Source organism: Capra hircus, chromosome 25, assembly GCF_001704415.2.
Source record: "Capra hircus breed San Clemente chromosome 25, ASM170441v1, whole genome shotgun sequence".
NCBI classification, from domain to species: domain Eukaryota; kingdom Metazoa; phylum Chordata; class Mammalia; order Artiodactyla; family Bovidae; genus Capra; species Capra hircus.
Genome location: NC_030832.1, coordinates 33347385 through 33365435, shown reverse-complemented (window position 1 = coordinate 33365435; position 18051 = coordinate 33347385). Strand labels below are relative to the sequence as shown.

Here is an 18051-nt window from a genome sequence, read left to right as displayed (position 1 = left end):
GCTGGGATCCTTGGCCTCCTGAGCCCCGTGGTGCCACTCACGTTCACCCCCAAGATCTAAGGCTGTGACAGTAAGAAATCTGGAGCAGAGGCGTGGTACAGATACAAATGTTTATTCTACATAAAAACTTCACAAAATGGGCAGCTGGTTGTACCAAGACCTTTGGTGAGGGGTGGGGGTGGGGTGGGGAGTCGCTGTTCAAGAAGGCAACACGGACAGTGGTCACAGTCACTAGGCAGGAGCGAAGCGGAGGGCGGGTGGGGCACAGGCCTGGCCCGTCCCTCACTGCGTGCGCACGCATGCACACTCCTTGCCTGTCGACGAGGAAGAGGGCTTCTGGGCGGGGAGCACGTTTCAGACTTGAGAAGTCCCGAGCCGGTGGGGAGGAGGGAGGTGCCCCCTCCCTGGCTGAATACTGCATCCGAGACAGCCAACACCCACGTGGTGGGGATGGGGGGCGGGCAGCAAGGGTGGGACAAGATTGCAGGCCTGAAGTGACACTGACTTCTCGAGCACAGGAGAGCTGGGACCACTGTCCCAAACGTGCAACACACAATGGCTTGAGGACCCAACCCGGGGAGAGCTGATGGCCCGCGCGTGGGCTGCGCCAGTGCAGAGGCCCAACTAGGGCCTGCCCTGCTGCCCTCGCTCCAAGGGCAGGAGACCAGGCCCCTGGTCAGCCTCTTCCAGAATGTTCCCTGGGGTCAGGTATAGCCCTAAGGGGTTGCTCTGGGGGCTGGAGGAACTAGGGAAGGAAGGAGGCCGAGGCAGCCCAAGACCTGTTGGGACTCTGCCCCCAGGTAGGGAAGGAAGCCGGGTCTTGACTCGGCCAGAAGCCATCCAGCCATGGCCCCTGGCAGTGATCGGCTGTTAGAGGCTTAGAGCTGGGCTGTCTCTTAGGGCCACCCCTCCCCTAAACCAAAAAGCAGCACCATGTGGCCAGCTGGTCCCCAGCCCACAGAGGGGGGTGCCCATTCAGAGGGACAGCTGGAGAGGACACAGGACGGGGCAGGCAGGCTGGTCAGGAAGAGGCAAGGTTGGGGTCCAGAGAGAGCCTTGATCCAGGAGAGGGCAGACCCCGGGAAGGAGTGGAACTGCTGAAGGTTGGGGGACAGGAGCATGGCTAACTGCCTCGGGGCAGCCCTCCTCGAAGCGGAGGGGCCTGGGTTCGAGTCTGTCCCTTGCTGGCCCGTCCCCACCCGGCTGGCTCTTTCCCAGCCTGGGCCCCCTCTGCCTCTTCTTCGGTACAGACGCACACTGTCACAAAGATCATGCACACGACGGCTCAGGGCGGGGTGGGAGCGGGGGGCCCTGTGGCAGAGAAGGAGCAGTCTGGGGTGGCGGGGAGAGAGCCCTGAGCCAGAGGCGGGGCAGCAGCCAGGGGTCTCCTGGGGGTGGACCGTCCAGAGAGGAGTGGCAGGCGGGGCGGTTTCTATCCAAAGATGCCCCCGAAGGTGGAGGCGATCACGATGCCCAGGACCACACAGCAGATGACGATCATGATCTTCTTCTGCACGGGGAGGCATGGGGAGGCCTCAGAGAGTGCGGAAGGGGGTGCCGGGAAGGAGGCTGAGCCTCCTCCAGGCAGAGCTTTGAGGGGTGGGGGGCTGCTAGGGAGTGGGCTCTGGTCAGGGCTGAGGGTTGGAGAGTCTGGGGGACTGGATGAGAGAGAAAGTGATGGCCTGGAATATGTCTGGGTGGGATTTTAATGGGGCACTGAAGGTCTGGGACTCCAGTATTCTTGCCTGAGAAATCCCATGGACAGAGGAGCCTGGTAAGCTGCAAGTCCACGGGGTCACAGAGTTGGACATGACTTAGCAACTAGACAACAACAACGAAGGTCTGGGAGAGCCAGATGGAGGCTCTGGTCGGAGTAGAGGGCTGAGGGAAGGCAAAACGGGGAGGGACTTGTGATGCTTGGGGGCGGGGGACTCTATGGGTACATGAGCATGTGGGCTCTGGCAGGACGGGACTACTCACCCGGCGAGCCTTGCTCTGGTACTTGACAGCCTTTTTGGTGTCAGACACGGCCCTCTCCACATAGTCCACCGAATGTTCCACGTTGTACTCAATCCTGTCAATCATCTCCCCCTGCAGGGCCAGGGGCACCCCAGCTCCAGAGGGCCCCCCTCTGGGCAGTGAGGGGGCCCGAGGCAGGATTTTGGGAAAGCAGTGCCTGGGGTTAGAGAAAAGGGGAAGGTAAGGAGGAGGGGGGTCCAGGCACCCCAAGCAGCTTCCCCAAAATCCAGCCACCCAGGGGCAGGAACTGGCCATGCAGCCTCAGCCAAGGGGGAGGGGACCATGCAGAGGATGCTCGTCTGAGGCTCTGACCCCAGGGCCGAACAGAGGACAGCGCCAGGCAGAGCAAGGCGGGGGCGCGAGTGGCGGTGGGCGGGAGTCCAGCCATGGTGAGCCCTCCACAGGCATGATGGTTCTGTCCAGTCCTGACAGCGTTTGACGCCCCCGCCCAGTCCCACAGCCCTCGTGGGCCTGGTAGTAGCCCTCAGAGGCCAGTCGACCATGGCAGCTGACTGCTCTCTCCAACTCCACGGCCCCCACTGGTGGCCTCAGCACCTCTCACGCCAGTGGAAGCAGCAGCTTCCTAAGGTCTCCCTGCTTCCCTACATGGACCACGTCCCACCTACACTAAGATCCTCCAACTAGAAGGGACTCCAGGGCCCAGCACCGCCTGCCAAGACCCCCCTCCCACCCCTGTCTCCATCATCTCCAACTCTCCCTGGGCTCTAACCGCCCGGAATGCCTTCCTGCTTTTCAGGGTCAGGCTTTTGCTGGTCCTAATCAGGACTGTGGTGTTTCTAGTCTCTCTACCTGGGCCACCTCTTTGCTCTTCCCCTGGGGAGTCTTTGGAGTTCAAATGCCACCTCCTCAGAGAGGGCCTTCCCTGACCACCCCATCCAAAGTGGTCACTGCAAGCGTGGCCCAGGGACTAGTAGCATCGGGATCAACCTTGAACTTTAAAGACATATAAATGTATGAATCCCTACCCCCAAGTCAATCCTAAAGGAAATCAACCCTGAATATTCAATGGAAGGACTGATGCTGAAGCTGAAGCTCCAGAACTCTGGCCACCTGATGCAAAGAGCTGACTCACTGGAGAAGACCGTGATGCTGGAAAAAATTGAAGGCAGGAGGAGAAAGGGGTGACAGAGGATGAGATAGTTGGATGGCATCACTGACTCAAGGGACATGAATTTGAGCAAACTCTGGGAGATGCTGAAGGACAGGGGAGCCTGGCGTGCTGCAGTCCACGGAGTCGCAAAGAGTTGGACACGACTGAGCAACAAACCTCCACCTGCGAATCTCTGGGAATGGGGGCCAGCCCAGGGAAAGGTAGAACAAGGTCTGTGAGCGTGGCTCTTGATCACTTTCAAGGCTGAGAACCACTGCTGTCACGCTGCCCCCCTCTAACACCTGGCACTGGTGGGGACCATGCCATTTGTCGTTAACTGATGCTGCCCTATCGCCCAACAGACATCCGCTCTGGGAAGCAGGCCCTCAGTGGTCTTGCTCATTGCTATTCCTCTGGCTCCTAGAAAAATGCCCTTCCACGTGACATGACAAACAGCTGGTGAATGAGACAGGACAAGGCCGAGTGAAGGTGGGCAGGGCCATGCAGGGCCTGGGGTCCTGGAGAGCCAAGCAGAGCCATGCAGAGAGGATCCTTCAGGTGGGCAGTTTCAACCGCACACAGTGAGTTACCTGAAGACTGGGTCCCTCCCAGGCAGGGCAGCGTGGCGGGCGGAAAGGGGAGGGTTAGTGCAGCCCTGGGTGCTGCTGGGGGTGGGGTGGCAGGGGGGGCCCGGGCACCCACCTGGCTCTCCACGAGCATGGCCATGTCCATGAACATGTCATGCAGCTCCCGGATGCTGTTCTCCAGCTTGATGATCTCGCTGTGGCGTGTCTCAATCTCACTCAGGGCCTGCTTCGAGATGCTGGAGTCCATGATGATCTAGGGGGTACGAGCCGTGGGCTGGGACCCGGGGACACATCGAAGGGGGAGGGGTGGGGGCCAGGACAGCAAGAGGCCAAGGGCAGAGGCCTGAGCAGAATGTTCTGGAAGCAGGGCCTGCTGGAGGCTTTGTCCTTAGCCACAGCCCTCCCCTCACTTTCTGTTAGGCTCCCACCATTGTTGTTGTTTAGTCACTAAGTAGTGTCTGAATCTTTTGTGACCCCATGGACTGTAGCCCACCAGGTTCCTCTGTCCAGGCAAGAATACTGGAGTGGGGGGCATGTTCTCCTCCAGGGGGATCTTCCCGACCCAGGGATCGAACCCACGTCTCCTGCACTGGCAGGCAGATTCTTTACCACGGAGCCACCAGCGAAACGCAGGCTCTTACTAGCTGTTACCGAATTCCTCTGAGACCTGATTTCCTACCAGTAGATTTCTTCCTGCAACGTAGGGCTAGTAACAGTCCTCACTGCGTCTGCACACCGTTAACGGCTGAGTGGTAGTTCTCACCACCGGCGCTGTAGGAGCCCAAAATGACTGTGCCAAGGACCCAAGGCCTTGAATGGCCTTTCTCCTGAAACCTCTCCTCCCGTTCTTCCTCTCACACTGAACGTAGCTGACCCCTCCTCCTAGAGTCACATGCCCACACTGCATCCCCTACCTATGTGCCACCTCCTTCAGGACGCTCCCCTGCTTGGCAGCACATGGAGCTTCACTTGAATGTAGAGAGGCCGAGGGCACCGTGTCCTCCCGGGGGGGAAGGATCCTCAGGATGGTGGAGGGAGCCCCTGGCTGGTGGCAAGTGAGCACGGGGCACAAGAAGCCGACTGGGAGGAACCAGGAGCCGGGTCTTACTTCCACCTTTGCCACTAACGTGGGACCTCTGCCTGTCCCCTGCCCTCTCCTGGACTCAGCCTTCTCTTCTCTAAAACCTGCCTCACGGTTGACGGTGTCCAAACACTGCCCAGACATACAGCACTTTGCACACACACCCGGGACTCCGGTGGGAGGGGTCCACACTCACCCCGGAAGCAAAGATGGCGGGGTTCCCACTCTCCAGCATGTCCTCCAGCTCCTCGCTGGTCGTGGTCCGGCCGGCTGCAAGCAGGGGTCAAACTGAGCCAGGCCCTTCCGCAGAGGGGTCAGCGGCAGTCTGGCCCCGCCCCTTCAGCTTACTGATTTCCAGCTGCCTCTGGATGCGGCCCTTGCAGCGCTCGCGGTAGTCAGACTGCGTGGCGTTGTACTCGGACATCACCTCCACGAACTTCCGGGACAGCGTGGAGTGCTGGGGGCCCGAGACGGGGGTACAGGTGTCAGGCCCAGCCCACCGGGGCCCCAGAGCCTCAGGCGCCCGGCTACACGCCCCGGAGCCCCCGCCCACACCTGTGTCTTTCGGATCCTCAGGTCTGCGGAGGAGCGGTTCAGGCCTTCCTCCTGCTCGATGCTCTGCTCGATGCCTGGGGAACAGCCGGCTGCTGATAACCTGCCCCGTTCGCCGCTGCCTCGCGGCCCACACACCCGGGATCGGGCTCGGAACCTCCCCTGGAGGGACTCGTGTTGTCTGTTGAGTGGGGTCACACAGGAAGCAGAGGAAGGGGCCGCGCCACGCACTGATGCAGGAGGGGCCGGCAAAGGTTATTCCAGGCAAGATGTGTGGGTGTGTGCATGTACACTCACCTGTGAGGCCCCAGGCACACACTAAGCTGTGTAAGTGTGTGAGTGTGAGCATCTACTCTGTGCTAAGCCTGGTGGGGCAGGCCCACCCCGTTCTGATTACGAAGGTTACATACAGAACAAGGGGCGGGGCATGTCATGGGGGTGGGGCAGGTGGCCACAACCACAGGGCACAGACTGACCCGGCATTCCGGGGGCATGTATGCCTGTGCTCCCAGGAGTGCAGGGGGGCTCCTGCGTGGGACCAGGCAGTACCAGCCACTCCTCTAAGCCTCTTTAGCCTAAGTGGGGGACAGTGTCCAGAGCGGAACACTCCCTAGAGAAGCCACATCCTGAGGCCCAGCCCAGTGCCTGGCACAAACAGGCCTCACCAGGTAGCTGCTGAGTGAATGGCATGTGGTGGTACCCTCACAAGGACAGCAAGGAAGACCCAGTGTACCCCTCTGAGTCAGGGAAACCCCCTGGGCAGTGTGGGGGAAGCAGGCCCAGAGTGCCCCCCACACCCCAGACGAGGCCTGGAGCCCAGACTCACTCTTCAACTTGGAGCGGACTTTGTTTGCAGTCTTCTTTATGTCGGACATGAGTTCCTCCAGCTCCTCCTTTGTCTCTAGGGAGGTAGAAGGGGTGTGGGTAGACACCCTGGGCTCCCCCATGGAGGCCTGAGGGGCTCTGGGCAGACCCTGCGTCTTCTTGTCCCCTGGCTAAGGCCCTGCCTGCCCCTCCAATCCCAGGCTGGCCCACACCAGCTGCAGCCTCACCCCTTCTCGTGCTGTCTTCCAAGGAGCCTCCCTTCCTCCTTCGCTGGCTCCCCCCACCACCCCCTGTAGATAACAGATGGGTCTAAATTTAAGGCAGAAATAATTGTGGAGCAGCTGGCGATGCTGGAGTTGGCACTGGGGAACATTTAGTTGATACTTGCTGGAGTCGAGGGTGGGGGGAGTGGGCTTACCTAGCGCTACCTGGTGGCTCAGGGCGCTAAGCACCCAGCTGAAGGGCTGACGGGCCAAGGGCCAAGGAGGCAGGAGCCAGACCCATCGAGCACCCTGGGCAGGGCAGACACTGTTCTACTCACAAAGCCCTGCTCCCCAGGTCTGAGCTCAGCAAAGGCCAACTGCTGAGGGCCCAGTAGGTGGGTGGCACCTGGCCTGGGTGGGAGCTGAGAGAAGTGCTGAAGAGAGGGGGCTCCTGGGGTACGGTCAGCTCTGGAGGTGCCATGCGGCTGGGCCTAAGAGAGGGTGGAGCTGGGGGAGGGCAGTGGCATAGTTTCTGGCCCTTGTTCCAACTGGTACCATCTCCCTAAACCTGGCAGAGGCCATGGGAGTGCCCAGCTTGCCCTGTTCCCTGGGAGGGGTTCACTGGCAAAGTGGGGCAAGAAGGCTGCTTCCCTCTGGGGCGCTGGGTGGAGCTCAGCCTCAGGGCACACCCCCCCAGGATTCTACCCCTTAGAAGAACCAGGACTGAATGCCTGAATTCAACCTTTCACAACCACCCTGTGCTTGCTTCTGGGGCTGGGGCTTCTCAAGAGGGACATTGACAGTGGCCAATTAAGTGTGGGCAGGGCACTTCCCAAGTGGCATGTGAGTGAGGGGGAGTGGGGGCTTCCAGGAGCGGGGGTGCGTGCGCCTTATTCGCAGGAACAAAGGAAAACTCGGTTACCAGCTGCTCTGACGTCTCAGCCTCTTTTGCTCAGACCCAAAATAGCCCAGCCTGGATGGCAGTCCCTAGAGAAGGCAGAGCAAGCCTTGGCCCGGGAAAGCCCCCCACTTCCTGCCAACTTTCCTTGTGATGCCTCGCCGACCCTGCTCCGCCTCTGCCCCAGAACCCTTCATGGGGAGCCCCTCCCCCCTTGGAAAGTGCCAGGTCCTGACTGCTCAGCTCACAGGTGGCAAATTCTGAAGTGGTCACTGTTGATATCTGACGAAGGCAACACAACACAGCTAAGGCTGGGGAGCAGGGCAACTCTATCTCCCCATCCTCCCCCTCCTCCCCCTCCCTCCCCCTCCTCCCTGCTCCGTCTTCCTCCGGCAGGTGAGAGGCCAAATCCAGCTCTTTACAGTCTCACCCTACAGTCAGCCCCCCTCCTGAGCCTCACCAGGAGTGACCCACCAGGGACATGCGCTGACCCAGATACATGTGGGCTTGCAGACAAACCATGTCACATGACACTGTCCCTGACACACCTCTAGGTGGGGCGGGAGGGCAGCCAGGACGACCTGAGGACCGCATCGGAGGGATGCCCTGCTCTGGGGGGTCCCTGTCTCCTCTCCAACCCTTCCTGGTTCAGTCTCCCTGGCTCCCAGCTGACTCGTTCTGCCTTCCAAGGGCCTGGTGCTGGGCTTGGTTGGTGTGGCACTGGGCTCAGGTCCAAACACACTGTGGGGCAGTAGAGAGATTTATTCTGGGTGCTTGAGGATGCCTGTGGGCCTGGGGTTGAGAGGCCACGGATAGAGAGGCAATGCTGGAACTGAGAACGGAATCAAGCCTTGGGTGCCTGGGTGGGGGGCTATGGGCCCTAGGCCCTTCCTCCTGAACACCTGGGCAGCAGCTGGACCCTGCCTCGTGCTCTGTCCTGGGGCCCCAAGGGCTGGGGCCTTCCAAAGGAGATGGAGAAGGGAGAGGGGAGGTGAGCAAGCTTCAAGAACAGGCAGGCGGCAAACACACCGAATCTGATGAGTCCAGGCGGCTGGCCTGAGCCCTGGCCCATCACTGCCTCCCCAGGCTGAAGGTGAAGCCCCTCTAGGGGAGGGGATCCCAGGCCAGCATGCTGTCAGCCTGGCCCATGATTAGTGTAGTAGTAATCAATGCCTCCACAGGTCAGGGGGACCTGCCTCGGGACAGAGTAAAACAGATGCACACATGTTCCCTGTGCAGAGGGAGAGAGAGGTGACTTCCTGGAGCCCTGAGAATGCCTGGCTCCGAGGCACCAATGGCCCAGTGCCAGGGCCGCCAGCTTTTTCCGGAAACTGCCTGCTTGGCCGGCTTGCCCTCCCACAGCGCTGATGCCTCAGAGCAGCCATCTGCTCCCCCCGGGAGGCGATGGAAAGGGAGGGGCTGGGCTGGGACGCCTCCTATTGATCACAGGCAGCTCCTCCCTCCATCCCTCCCTCCCAGAATCCAGGGCTGTCTTAGAAAGCAGCCAAGTTACCTGGAGAGGGCGGGCCAGCCACCTGGCTCTGCCCCTCCCACCAGGCATTCACCGTGATTAAGGGCAGCGAACTGCCCCTCAACCCAGGCCTGGGAGAGCCTGTGTTTCCTGACCCTCCCCAACCTGGCTAGGCCCCTCAGCCAGCCAGCAAGGCAGGGTGTTCCTTCCCTGACTGCAGCGCCTTTCTGGAGGCCTGGGGGCGCCCCCAACCCCGCACACCCACACACTCACTCTCATCAGGGTTGGGGGAGGCCAGGATGGCGCTGTGTTTCCGCTTCACCTCCTCCACGTTCTCTGAGATCTTGTCAATGAAGCCGCGGATCTCCTCCACCTGTGGGCCAAGGTCAGGTGCTCTGGGGGCGGTAATCCAGGGAGGGGCCTTCTGGGGCCCAGAGTAGGGCCGGAGGAGGTCAGGGCCAGGCTGGGCAAGGTTCAGGTGTGTGTATGTGGTGAAGGGGTGGGCAGTGCTGATCCAAGGATTCTTCTAGATTGGGTTGGGGGTGGGAAGGAGTGGGCAATCCCCACTTTTGCTCCCCACTGAGCCTCAGTCTATTTACCCTCAAAATGGGCTCACTACTTGGTGCCCGTGGGCTGCTGAGCTCAGGTGCGGGTATGTAAGAGCCCCGGGCTGGCTGAGAGGGGAGATGTGGCCGCCCCAGGTCTGCCGGTGTTTGGGGAGAGGCGGGGGTGCGGCTCCCACCTGCTCGAAGAATTCATCCATGAAGCGGTCTCGGTCCACAGTGACAGTGACGTCGTCATCATCGTCGCTGTCCTTGGCCTGCAGGGGGTGGACACACAAGCCCCTGTGGTAGGACCACTAGGTCCCGTGGGACCTGGGACCCCAAGCTGCCCAGGATCCCTCTACAGTAGGCTCTTCGGTTGGAGCTCTGAGGCCTGGCCATCCTTGTCCGTCCCCTTGGCAGGGACAAGGCCTGGGTGTGCCCTCAGCTCCTCGCCCCAGTGAGACCTGCAACATCCCTGGGGTTGTTCAGTCCTGTCTGACTCTTTGTGACCCCATGGACTGCAGCCCACCAGGCTTCTGTCCATGGAATTCTCCAGGCAAGAATATTGGAGTAGGTTGCCATTCCCTTCTGCAAAGGATCTTCCTGACCCAGGGATCGAACCTGAGTCTCCCACATTGCAAGCAGTCTTTGACCTATTGAGCCACCAGAGAAGCCCCTAGGCCTCGGCACCACCAACACCTCCCTGCTAAAAAGCAGGATGGCTCAGACACAAGTCATGCCCAGAGCACCCAAGCTGGTCGGACAGCTACTGCCCATGGAGAGCTCTGGGAACCTCCAGGCCTGCTCCCTCAGACTGCCTGGAGACCTCTCGTTAGTCTTTTTTTTTTTTTTTTTTTAATATTTATTTATCTATTTCGTTGTGCTGGGTCTTCGTTGTGGCACATGGGACCTTCGATCTTCATTGCAACATGAGGGATTTTTAGTTGCGGCATGTAGGATCTAGAACCCTGAGCAGGGATGGAACCCAGGTCCCCTGCATTGGGAGCATGGAGTCTCAGCCACTGGACTATCAGAAGTCCCTCTCCCTGTTAGTCTTGGCATTGACCTTGATTCTCTTTCCTTCCAGGCGCAGAGTTGGGTCTGGCAGGCACCAGAGGCCAGTCATATTGTCACTTGGCTCGGGGCCTGCCTTGGGTCTCAGCCGCAGGTGTCAGCTCTGCCCCTCAGCCCCAGGAGGCGCCACACAAAAGCCAACCCTTCACAGGGTTGGAGGTAATTACATCTCTGACTTCCCAGCATGCCAGCCACGCTCATTACTGACCGTCTCACACCTGGAGTTAGCCAGGGTCGGCTCGCTCTGCGGGCAAGGCCAAGGCCCCTCATAGCCAAGGCCAGGCTACTCAGGGTAGGACGGGCACCTGAGGTTCTCAGGCTGGGTCCTGCCCCCTCATCCTCAGTGCCCCATGGGGAGGAGGCACTGGTCCTCGGCTTAATGCTCTCTTGTGAGGATGCAGGCAGGCAGAGGGAGAGGGGAGGGGGTGCTGGGTCCCCGCCAGCTCCAAAGGGGCCGGGTTCTGTGCCCAGACAGACACTGACGGGCTGAGGGACTTCCCTCGGGCTATGAAATGGGGACAGCAATGCTCTGCTAGGGGAGGGCGGGCCCAGGAGTGATGGGGAACCGCAGCACGTTCTGAAAGGACTGGGGCTCTCGGGGTCCCACCACCCCACCCAAGTGGGGCCAACCAAGAGAAGGGGCCAGTTGGGAGCTTTATGGAGGCGGCCCCTCTCATCAACAGATCACACCTCCTCCCCCAGCAGCTAAAATAAGTCCTCGTTCCCACAAGTGCCTGTGGCTGCCACCAGGTGGTCCCCATCCCCCACAAAGCCCACCCTTAGCCACAGAGAATCTAGAAGCCGAGCTGGAGGAGGAGCACTCCCTAGGGAAACCGAGGCAGGGTGCGGTGGGGGCACCCAGGGCCCCCTCCACGGCAGCTGGCCAGCTTGGGAGGTGTCCCCGGGAGCTCCTGCCATTCAGCATCCTGGCCTCTCTGTCCTTCCGGTACCCAGAGGATAGGGGTGAGCGGAAAGAGGTGGAAGGAGAATTTTCCAGCTCCATTCCCTCTGGGAGTAATGACCAGCTGGAGCCCAAGACAAGTCACCAGAGATGAGACTCATCTCTGAGTCACCAGACACGAGAGTCATGGCAGGGGCCCCAGGGCTGGTGCCCCTCTCTGGGCTTCAGCTTGCCCACCTGCAAAATGGACTTGTCTTCTCCAGGCATCCAGCCAGCTCTGATCTGCTCCCTGCATGGCCTCTGTGCACAGAGGCTGGTCTCGGGGAGTTTCTCCAACAGAAGGGTGGCAGGGAGATGCCACATCCTCCTCCACAATCGCCATCAATTAAGTGGCACTAGCGGTAAAGAACCTGCTTGCCAATGCAGGAGGCATGGGAGACCGGAGGTTCGATCCCTGGGTCGGGAAGATGCCCTGGAGGAGGAAATGGCAGCCCATGCCAGTATTCTTGCCTGGAAAATCCCATAGACAGAGGAACCTGCAGGCTACAGTCCATGGGGTGGCAAAGAGTCGGACACAACTGAGAACGCACACACGCACACATACACACGAGGGCCTGACCTCACAGCCTGCGTCAACCGACCGAGGCTCTGAGCAAAAGCGGGACTGGATGCTCCCGGGGCATCCCTTCCAAATGCTACAACTTCCTTCTCAGGCTCTTTTCACTCTCACCCCTCCACCCACCCCCACTTCATCTCATTGCTCCAGTCTGAAATCTGATCCCAGCACGCCCCACCTATAACCATCTCCCGCCCCTAGAATCTGCCCATTGTCCTCCCTGCGGACCCCAGGCGGCTTCCCCCTGCCTGCAGTGCTGATTCCGTGAAACCGACATTCCCTTCCTCATCAGATGGCAGCTCTTTCGGAAGCCTTCCTCATCTCCCCAGGGATGGGACCTCGCTCGTCTCGTTCCCCACACCCTATTCACATCCCTACTGGAGCCACTGCAACACACTCTTAAGCCCTGGGAGACCTGCAAAGTCACCCTGGGCACAGCTTCTAGTCTCAGCTTTCACACCTCCAGTGGTGGAGAGCTCACTAGCTCCCCCAGGCTCTTCTGCCTATCTAGGGCAGCCCCAACTGTTAGAAAGCCCTTCCCTTTCCTACAAGTTGGCCCCAGGCCATAGAGAACCTGTTGGTGCCCTCTCCCTGGGCTGGCCCCGCCAGAAATCGGAGGGCCAGAGATCTGAGGGTAGTATCTGCATCCTCCCTGGTTTTTTCTTCTCAAGTTGACCAAGTTCCCTCCGCTTTAGATCCTTCCCGGAGGCCTTAAGTAGAAACCCCCGCCCCAGATCTGTTCCACTTACTCTCTGTCTTCTCCAGCAGGACAAGATGGAAACTGAATCTGCTGCTGGCTGTGGTCGGAGCAGGGCCAAAGCTCTGACCCACCACCTCCCTCTTCCTACAAAGTCGACCTCTGTTAATGCAGCCAGAGACCACAGAAGTCGTCACACAGTTCTTCCTGCCAAGGAAGAAGCCCTTCCCCTCCCTGTGTACTTGGTTGGCTTTTATTTGTTCTGATCCTTGTCCCAGTCTGTGAGAATCTGATGGTTTATGCCTTTGCCGCCCCCTCCTACTTTATCCCCATCTATGCCAAGGCCCTGATTGATTAGGGCCCCAGCTCCCTTGGGAATCGGCCAACCCTCTGAAAGTGGCAGTCACAGCTCCGGAAAGACGGCTGGACTAGAGTGGGGGACCGGAGAGGCTGTGGTGCAGAGGCGGCAGCTGGAGTCGTGAGGCAGTTACAAGCTCCGAGGTACAACTGTCTTCCGACAAACTCCCCCAGACATCACATGGGCACCTTGCCAACCACCTGGCCAGAGCTAAGTTTCACTTCTTCCTCCTGAGCCCCCGTTCTTATAGAGTCTCCCAAGCCAGAAACTGGGGGGCATCCACTCTTCCTCCTCCTCTCATATCCAACCAACATCCAATTGGCTCTGGTGTTTGTTTTTTGATCCTGTTGTTTTTAATTCGTGGCGTCCCAGGTGGCTCAGTGATAAAGAATCTTCCTTCCCCTTGCAGGAGATGTGGGTTTGATCCCTGGATTGGGAAGATCCCCTGGAGGAGGAAACGGCAACCCATTCCAGCATTCTTGCTTGGAAGATCCCATGGACAGAGGAGCCTGGTGGGCTACAGTCCACGGGGTCACAAAGAGTCGAACAGGACTGAGCATGCATGCACATTTCTAAGTATCTTTCAGGGGTTCTCAACCTTGGACCAGCAACAGAGTCCCTTGGGGGTAGTTAAAAAAAAAAACAAACCAGCTTCCAGACCAAATGAGAATCTATGGGGGTGGCGCTGGTGAGGTTTTTTTTTTCTTAAAGCCCCCCAGGATTGGGAACCCCTGGCCTGTTCTCTGGCCAGCTGGCTATCTTGGCTCTGGTCTCATCACCTCCAGCCTGAGCAATCAGGAAAGGAAGTCAGGGTGCGTGTGAGCACTGGCCCCCCCACCACAGGGACCTGTTGAGACAGGGGAGGGGATCCCACTAGAAGCCCCCACTGTGCAGCCCTGGTGGTCTCTCTGGGCAGAGGCACCAGGATTCCACGATCCCTTCCTGGAAATAAGAGTGCGATTCCTCCAAGAGGTGCGGAGGCCAGGCAGCCTCCAGACCTGTCCCGGGAGATGGCGGCCGGCCAGCAGGCACGGTTGATTCATTGCTGCTGGAGCAGGAGTTGCTGTTGTCTGTCTTGAGGGCTATTTTTTTTTTTCCCCTTCTTTTTAATGACTAATCAAAGCCTATCTCACTAAAGCAGAGAGGCCCAGAGCTGAGTCAGGGGTGTGCGAGAGACTGAGCTAGGTCTCCAGAAAGAAAGGACTCTCTCTGACCCCTTCCTCTTTTCCCCACCCTGCAAACCATGCCCCCACCTGCCCACCAGATCACCTCTGCCAGTCTACCCCGTAGCAGGGCCCCAGCACAACTCAGGGAAGCAGCTTCAGGGTGTGGGGAGGGGCTGGGCTCTGCCTCCCTCCAGGTGCTGTGTGACCTGAGATGAACTCCTGGCCCTTTCTGGACCTCAGTTTTCCACTTTGTAGAATAGGAAGTGGCACTAGACAATCCCTGGACGTCATCTGCACCTCAGATGAATATGTGCCCAAATTCATTATTATTAATACTTTTTTTAAAGAAGGAGGTGATGGGAAGGAAGGAAGGGCCCCTAGCCTGGGTCTATTCTTACACCCCTCTTTCTTCTGCTCTGCAGGGCGAAGTGGGCAGGCTCCATTATGCAGACAAATGAGCATAAGGTTAAGGCACCCACCTGCCTGTTCTTGCTCCGAGACCCTCAGTCCCTTCAGTCAGCAGAGGGGTCACTGGGCTTCACCACTCAGGCCCGCATGCTGTCCTGGTGAGCGAGCGGGGACCCTGGGTGTCAGGCCCAGGCATCGCCAGCCCCTCTCCCTTTTGTCACACGGGTCCCTTATATTGGCCCATCCTCCCCCGGGCGATCCCAGTCCTCTTCTTCCAGGAAGGTTCCTGCTCTGCCCCACGCTTCCTCCTCTCTCTCGCTCTGGCTCCTGCCACAGGCCCCCGCTGTGTCTCATGGCCCAGGAGGCGCATACACACCGTTCTGGGCCCAGGGAGGGGTGTCAGCTCCAAGCAGTCCTCGGAAAGAACACTGGGGAGACCTCTGAACAGGGGGATGGAGGTAGCTGCTGGCCAGGCTGGGGCTGCCTGGGGACACCTGTCCCCGCAGTCCCCCTGGTTTTATACCCTCTGGTCGCACATGTCCGCACCCCTCCTTGGGCTCCAGGTTGCCCTTTTGATCTCCGAGGGCTGTTGGACGCTTTCAGGCCCCCACACTGGCCCTGGATGACCCCTTCCTTCTCTCTCTGCAGGAGAGGATCAGCCCCCGTGAGAGATGAGGAGGGATGGAGAAGGCTGGAGGGCTGGGCCCGGCCTGCAGTGCGGAGGAAACATGCCAGCTCCTTCCCCAAGTGTGACTTTTATAAATAAGCTCCCTTTGCTTGCTTTCCTTCTTCCAAATGTGGTGGCGTGGGGTGAGGAAGGAGGGGGGGGAGGGAGGGGGAGGGAGGGTGGGGATGGTGCAAGCAGCTGTCCCAAGCACCACCCTCTGTCCAGCCCAGCCAGCACTGGCCTCTCAGTTCCTTGGGGATTCTGGTTCCTGGGGGTGAAGGTCTCCCCCAGATATGGAATCGGAGTCTGGAGACCTGTGACCGCTTGCCCTGAGAAGCTGGGTTCTCAGTTTTTCTATCCCTACTTCCTAGATGGGAATCTGTGCAGCCCAAAGGAAGACTTGTGGGAACGGCCGCCCTCCCTAGACTAATGGTTGCACCCCACTCAGTGTGGGCTCCTTCCAGCCGATCCTCAAGGGTGCTAGCAGCCCCTGAGGGACAGGGCCACCCAGCCACGAGTACGGCAGCCTGCGTGGGGAGTGAATGCCTGGAGTAGGGGAACATCTGCAGAGGAAGCCTCAGATTACTTTAGAGAAGCCAGACCTCATCACCTAAGGACGGGTCTGGCTAGTGTGTGTGCGTGTATATGTGCTGGGGTGGGGGGAGGGATTCACCAGAGCAAAGACCGGGCTTCAAGCTCCTACAGTCCAATGTCTCTTAGGCCTTAGGTCTCAGCCACGTCTAAGTCTGACTGTTTTCAGGCCTAGGTAAAGCCCCTTTCCCTCATCCCACTTGATCTGCCAGGCTAGCCACATCTCTCTCTCGTGCCTCTGTTTTCCCTTCAGTGAAGGGGATGAAGGTGATGAGTCAGAAGACGTCAGATGTCAAGGGCTCTGTTCCCCCTGAGCACTGGTTCCCACAGACACTCTGGTCTGACCCACCAGGCACCCAAACACCAGGAAATGCACTACACGCCCTTCATCCCCAAGATAACAACACTCCTTCTGATTCAACTGAGCACAGGAAACTTGAGGGCAACCGCAAAGCTGGCGGGGGAAGTGTTTATAGACACCATATTCGACATGAGGGACCATCTTCTTCCTTTGAAACCTCCAGGGGTTTACCCTGTGGGGGGTGGTGCTGGGCACTCAGCCAGGAATAATACAGGTCTAATGGGAGAGTGGGGGCTGGCAGCCAGAGCAAGGGGGCGATGGAGGCAGGAGGGCACAGGTGCCAGCCCCAGGCTGCCCAGGAGACAAGACTGGTACGATGGGGGAGAGCCAGGCACAAGTGCAGGGAAGCTGTGTGCAGAGAGGACCAGCCATGGGATCACAAACCTAAAGGATACTTGGGACTTTCCATGTAAGGGGACCAGGTCTCCGGCTCTAAGCTGGGTAGCAGGGGAAGGGTTCTAGGGAGACTCTGCCCCCACCCCCTACTCCTGCAAGAAGTCAGCAGGGTGGTCAGCCAGGGCCTCAGAGGAGACTCAACCTGGTTTAGAGCCCTGATGTCCGGGTTCCCCACAGGCAGGCTTCACTTCCTTCTCTGCACGGTCCCGGCCCTGTAGCCCCTCCCAAGATTGCCATCTTTAAGGGCAGAGGTGCGAACACCCTGGTTAAGAGCAGAGGCCAGCGGAGAGGGGCTTTGATGATAAGGAGCAGGCGCAGGGGTCTCTGTCTAGGCTGGCAGAGGGCGGGCTCTGACTCGAAACCTTTGCGCATCCTTCTGCTCCCCCCACCGGAACCACGCCCCAGAAGCCACACCCCAGTGGCCTCCGAAACACAGGTGGAAAAAAATAGGTTCAAGCCGGAATCCGATCTGGAAACCCAGGAAGGGTCTGGAAACGCCGGCTCCCGGCTGCCCGGAAGCCAAGAAGAGGGAATGAGAGCGGGCCTGACCCCTCCCGGATCGGGCAGGGCAGCAGCTGCCGATCAGCACCGGCTGGGGAGCCACAGGTGATGGGAGCTACAGGTGACGGAAGGTGATGGGGGCGGCGGCCGTCCCGCGAGACAGCGCCCGCCCGAGGAGCCCGGCCCCACCCGAGCGGCCGGGTTCTGCAGCGCGCCCCGCAGCCGGGCTCTGGACAGGGGACCGCCCCTGGCCCCTTCCCTTCCCACAGGTCCCGCCGTCGGTCTAAACCAGAGGGAGGGCAGGCGGGTCAGTGAGGAGGCACGGCGGGGAGACAAGGGTCGGGACCTGCTCCGCCGGGCGACGGGGAGCCCAAGCTTCGGTCCCGCCACCGATATTCCACAATATCCCTCCGAAAACAAGGGGGGCGCCGAAAAGTTTATCTAGGACCCCAGGTTCCAGCCGCCAGCCCGCGGGCCATCGCAGCCGAGCTCACGCGAGCTCGTGACCCCAGTGGGTCCGAGGGGCGGGACCCGGAGTGCGGTGGGGTCGCCGGCTCGGCACCGCTCGCTCCCGCCCTGGCCGGGGACGCAGGGGCGACCGCCCCAGGGGCCGCCAGAGTCGGTCGGGAAGCGGACCGGGCCCTGGGCGCCGGCGGCCAGCGGCGCCGCGCAGGGGCTGGACTCACCGTGCGGAGCTCCTGGGTTCGGTCCTTCATGCTCCCGGGAGTGGCAGCGGCGCCGGCTGCAGCCCGGTGAGCCCCGCATGCGCGGCGGCCGCCCCGCGGCTGCGCAGCGCCAGCCCGGCCCCGCCCCGGCCCCCGGGACCCCGGCCCAGCCCCCAGCCCGGCCCCGCCCCGCGCCGGCCCCGCCCCAGTGGGTCCCAGCCGAGAGCCCGGCTCTGGGGCTCTTGGCACCCAGGCTCCCACCCCATCCCGCTTAAGGTGCTCCGAAGGGGCTGAAGGGTCACAGACCCCGGGACCTCGTTCCCTTGCGTTCCCAACATCCGTTCGATCCCTCCCGGAG

The 18051-nt window shown here is 60.2% G+C and overlaps 1 protein-coding gene across 3 annotated transcripts; it reads right to left on the bottom strand.

Annotated features, from left to right (window-relative positions):
- Positions 97 to 17796, bottom strand: STX1A (syntaxin 1A). 3 transcript variants are annotated; one of them, XR_001917279.1, is made up of 10 exons: positions 17715 to 17796; positions 9490 to 9567; positions 9021 to 9120; positions 6177 to 6251; positions 5354 to 5427; positions 5147 to 5255; positions 4995 to 5068; positions 3833 to 3970; positions 1981 to 2176; positions 97 to 1510 (listed from the first exon to the last, which is right to left on the bottom strand). XR_001917279.1 is itself a non-coding variant. In XM_018041038.1 (10 exons), exons 1-10 carry the CDS (start codon positions 17742 to 17744, stop codon positions 1433 to 1435), a joined length of 867 nt encoding a protein of 288 aa, XP_017896527.1. In that variant the 5' UTR covers positions 17745 to 17796; the 3' UTR covers positions 97 to 1432. The 3 variants fall into 3 exon arrangements, 2 of the variants coding, with proteins under 2 accessions (XP_017896527.1, XP_017896528.1); XM_018041038.1 differs by having other exon boundaries at positions 1981 to 2091; XM_018041039.1 differs by lacking the exon at positions 17715 to 17796 and adding an exon at positions 14584 to 14658 and having other exon boundaries at positions 1981 to 2091.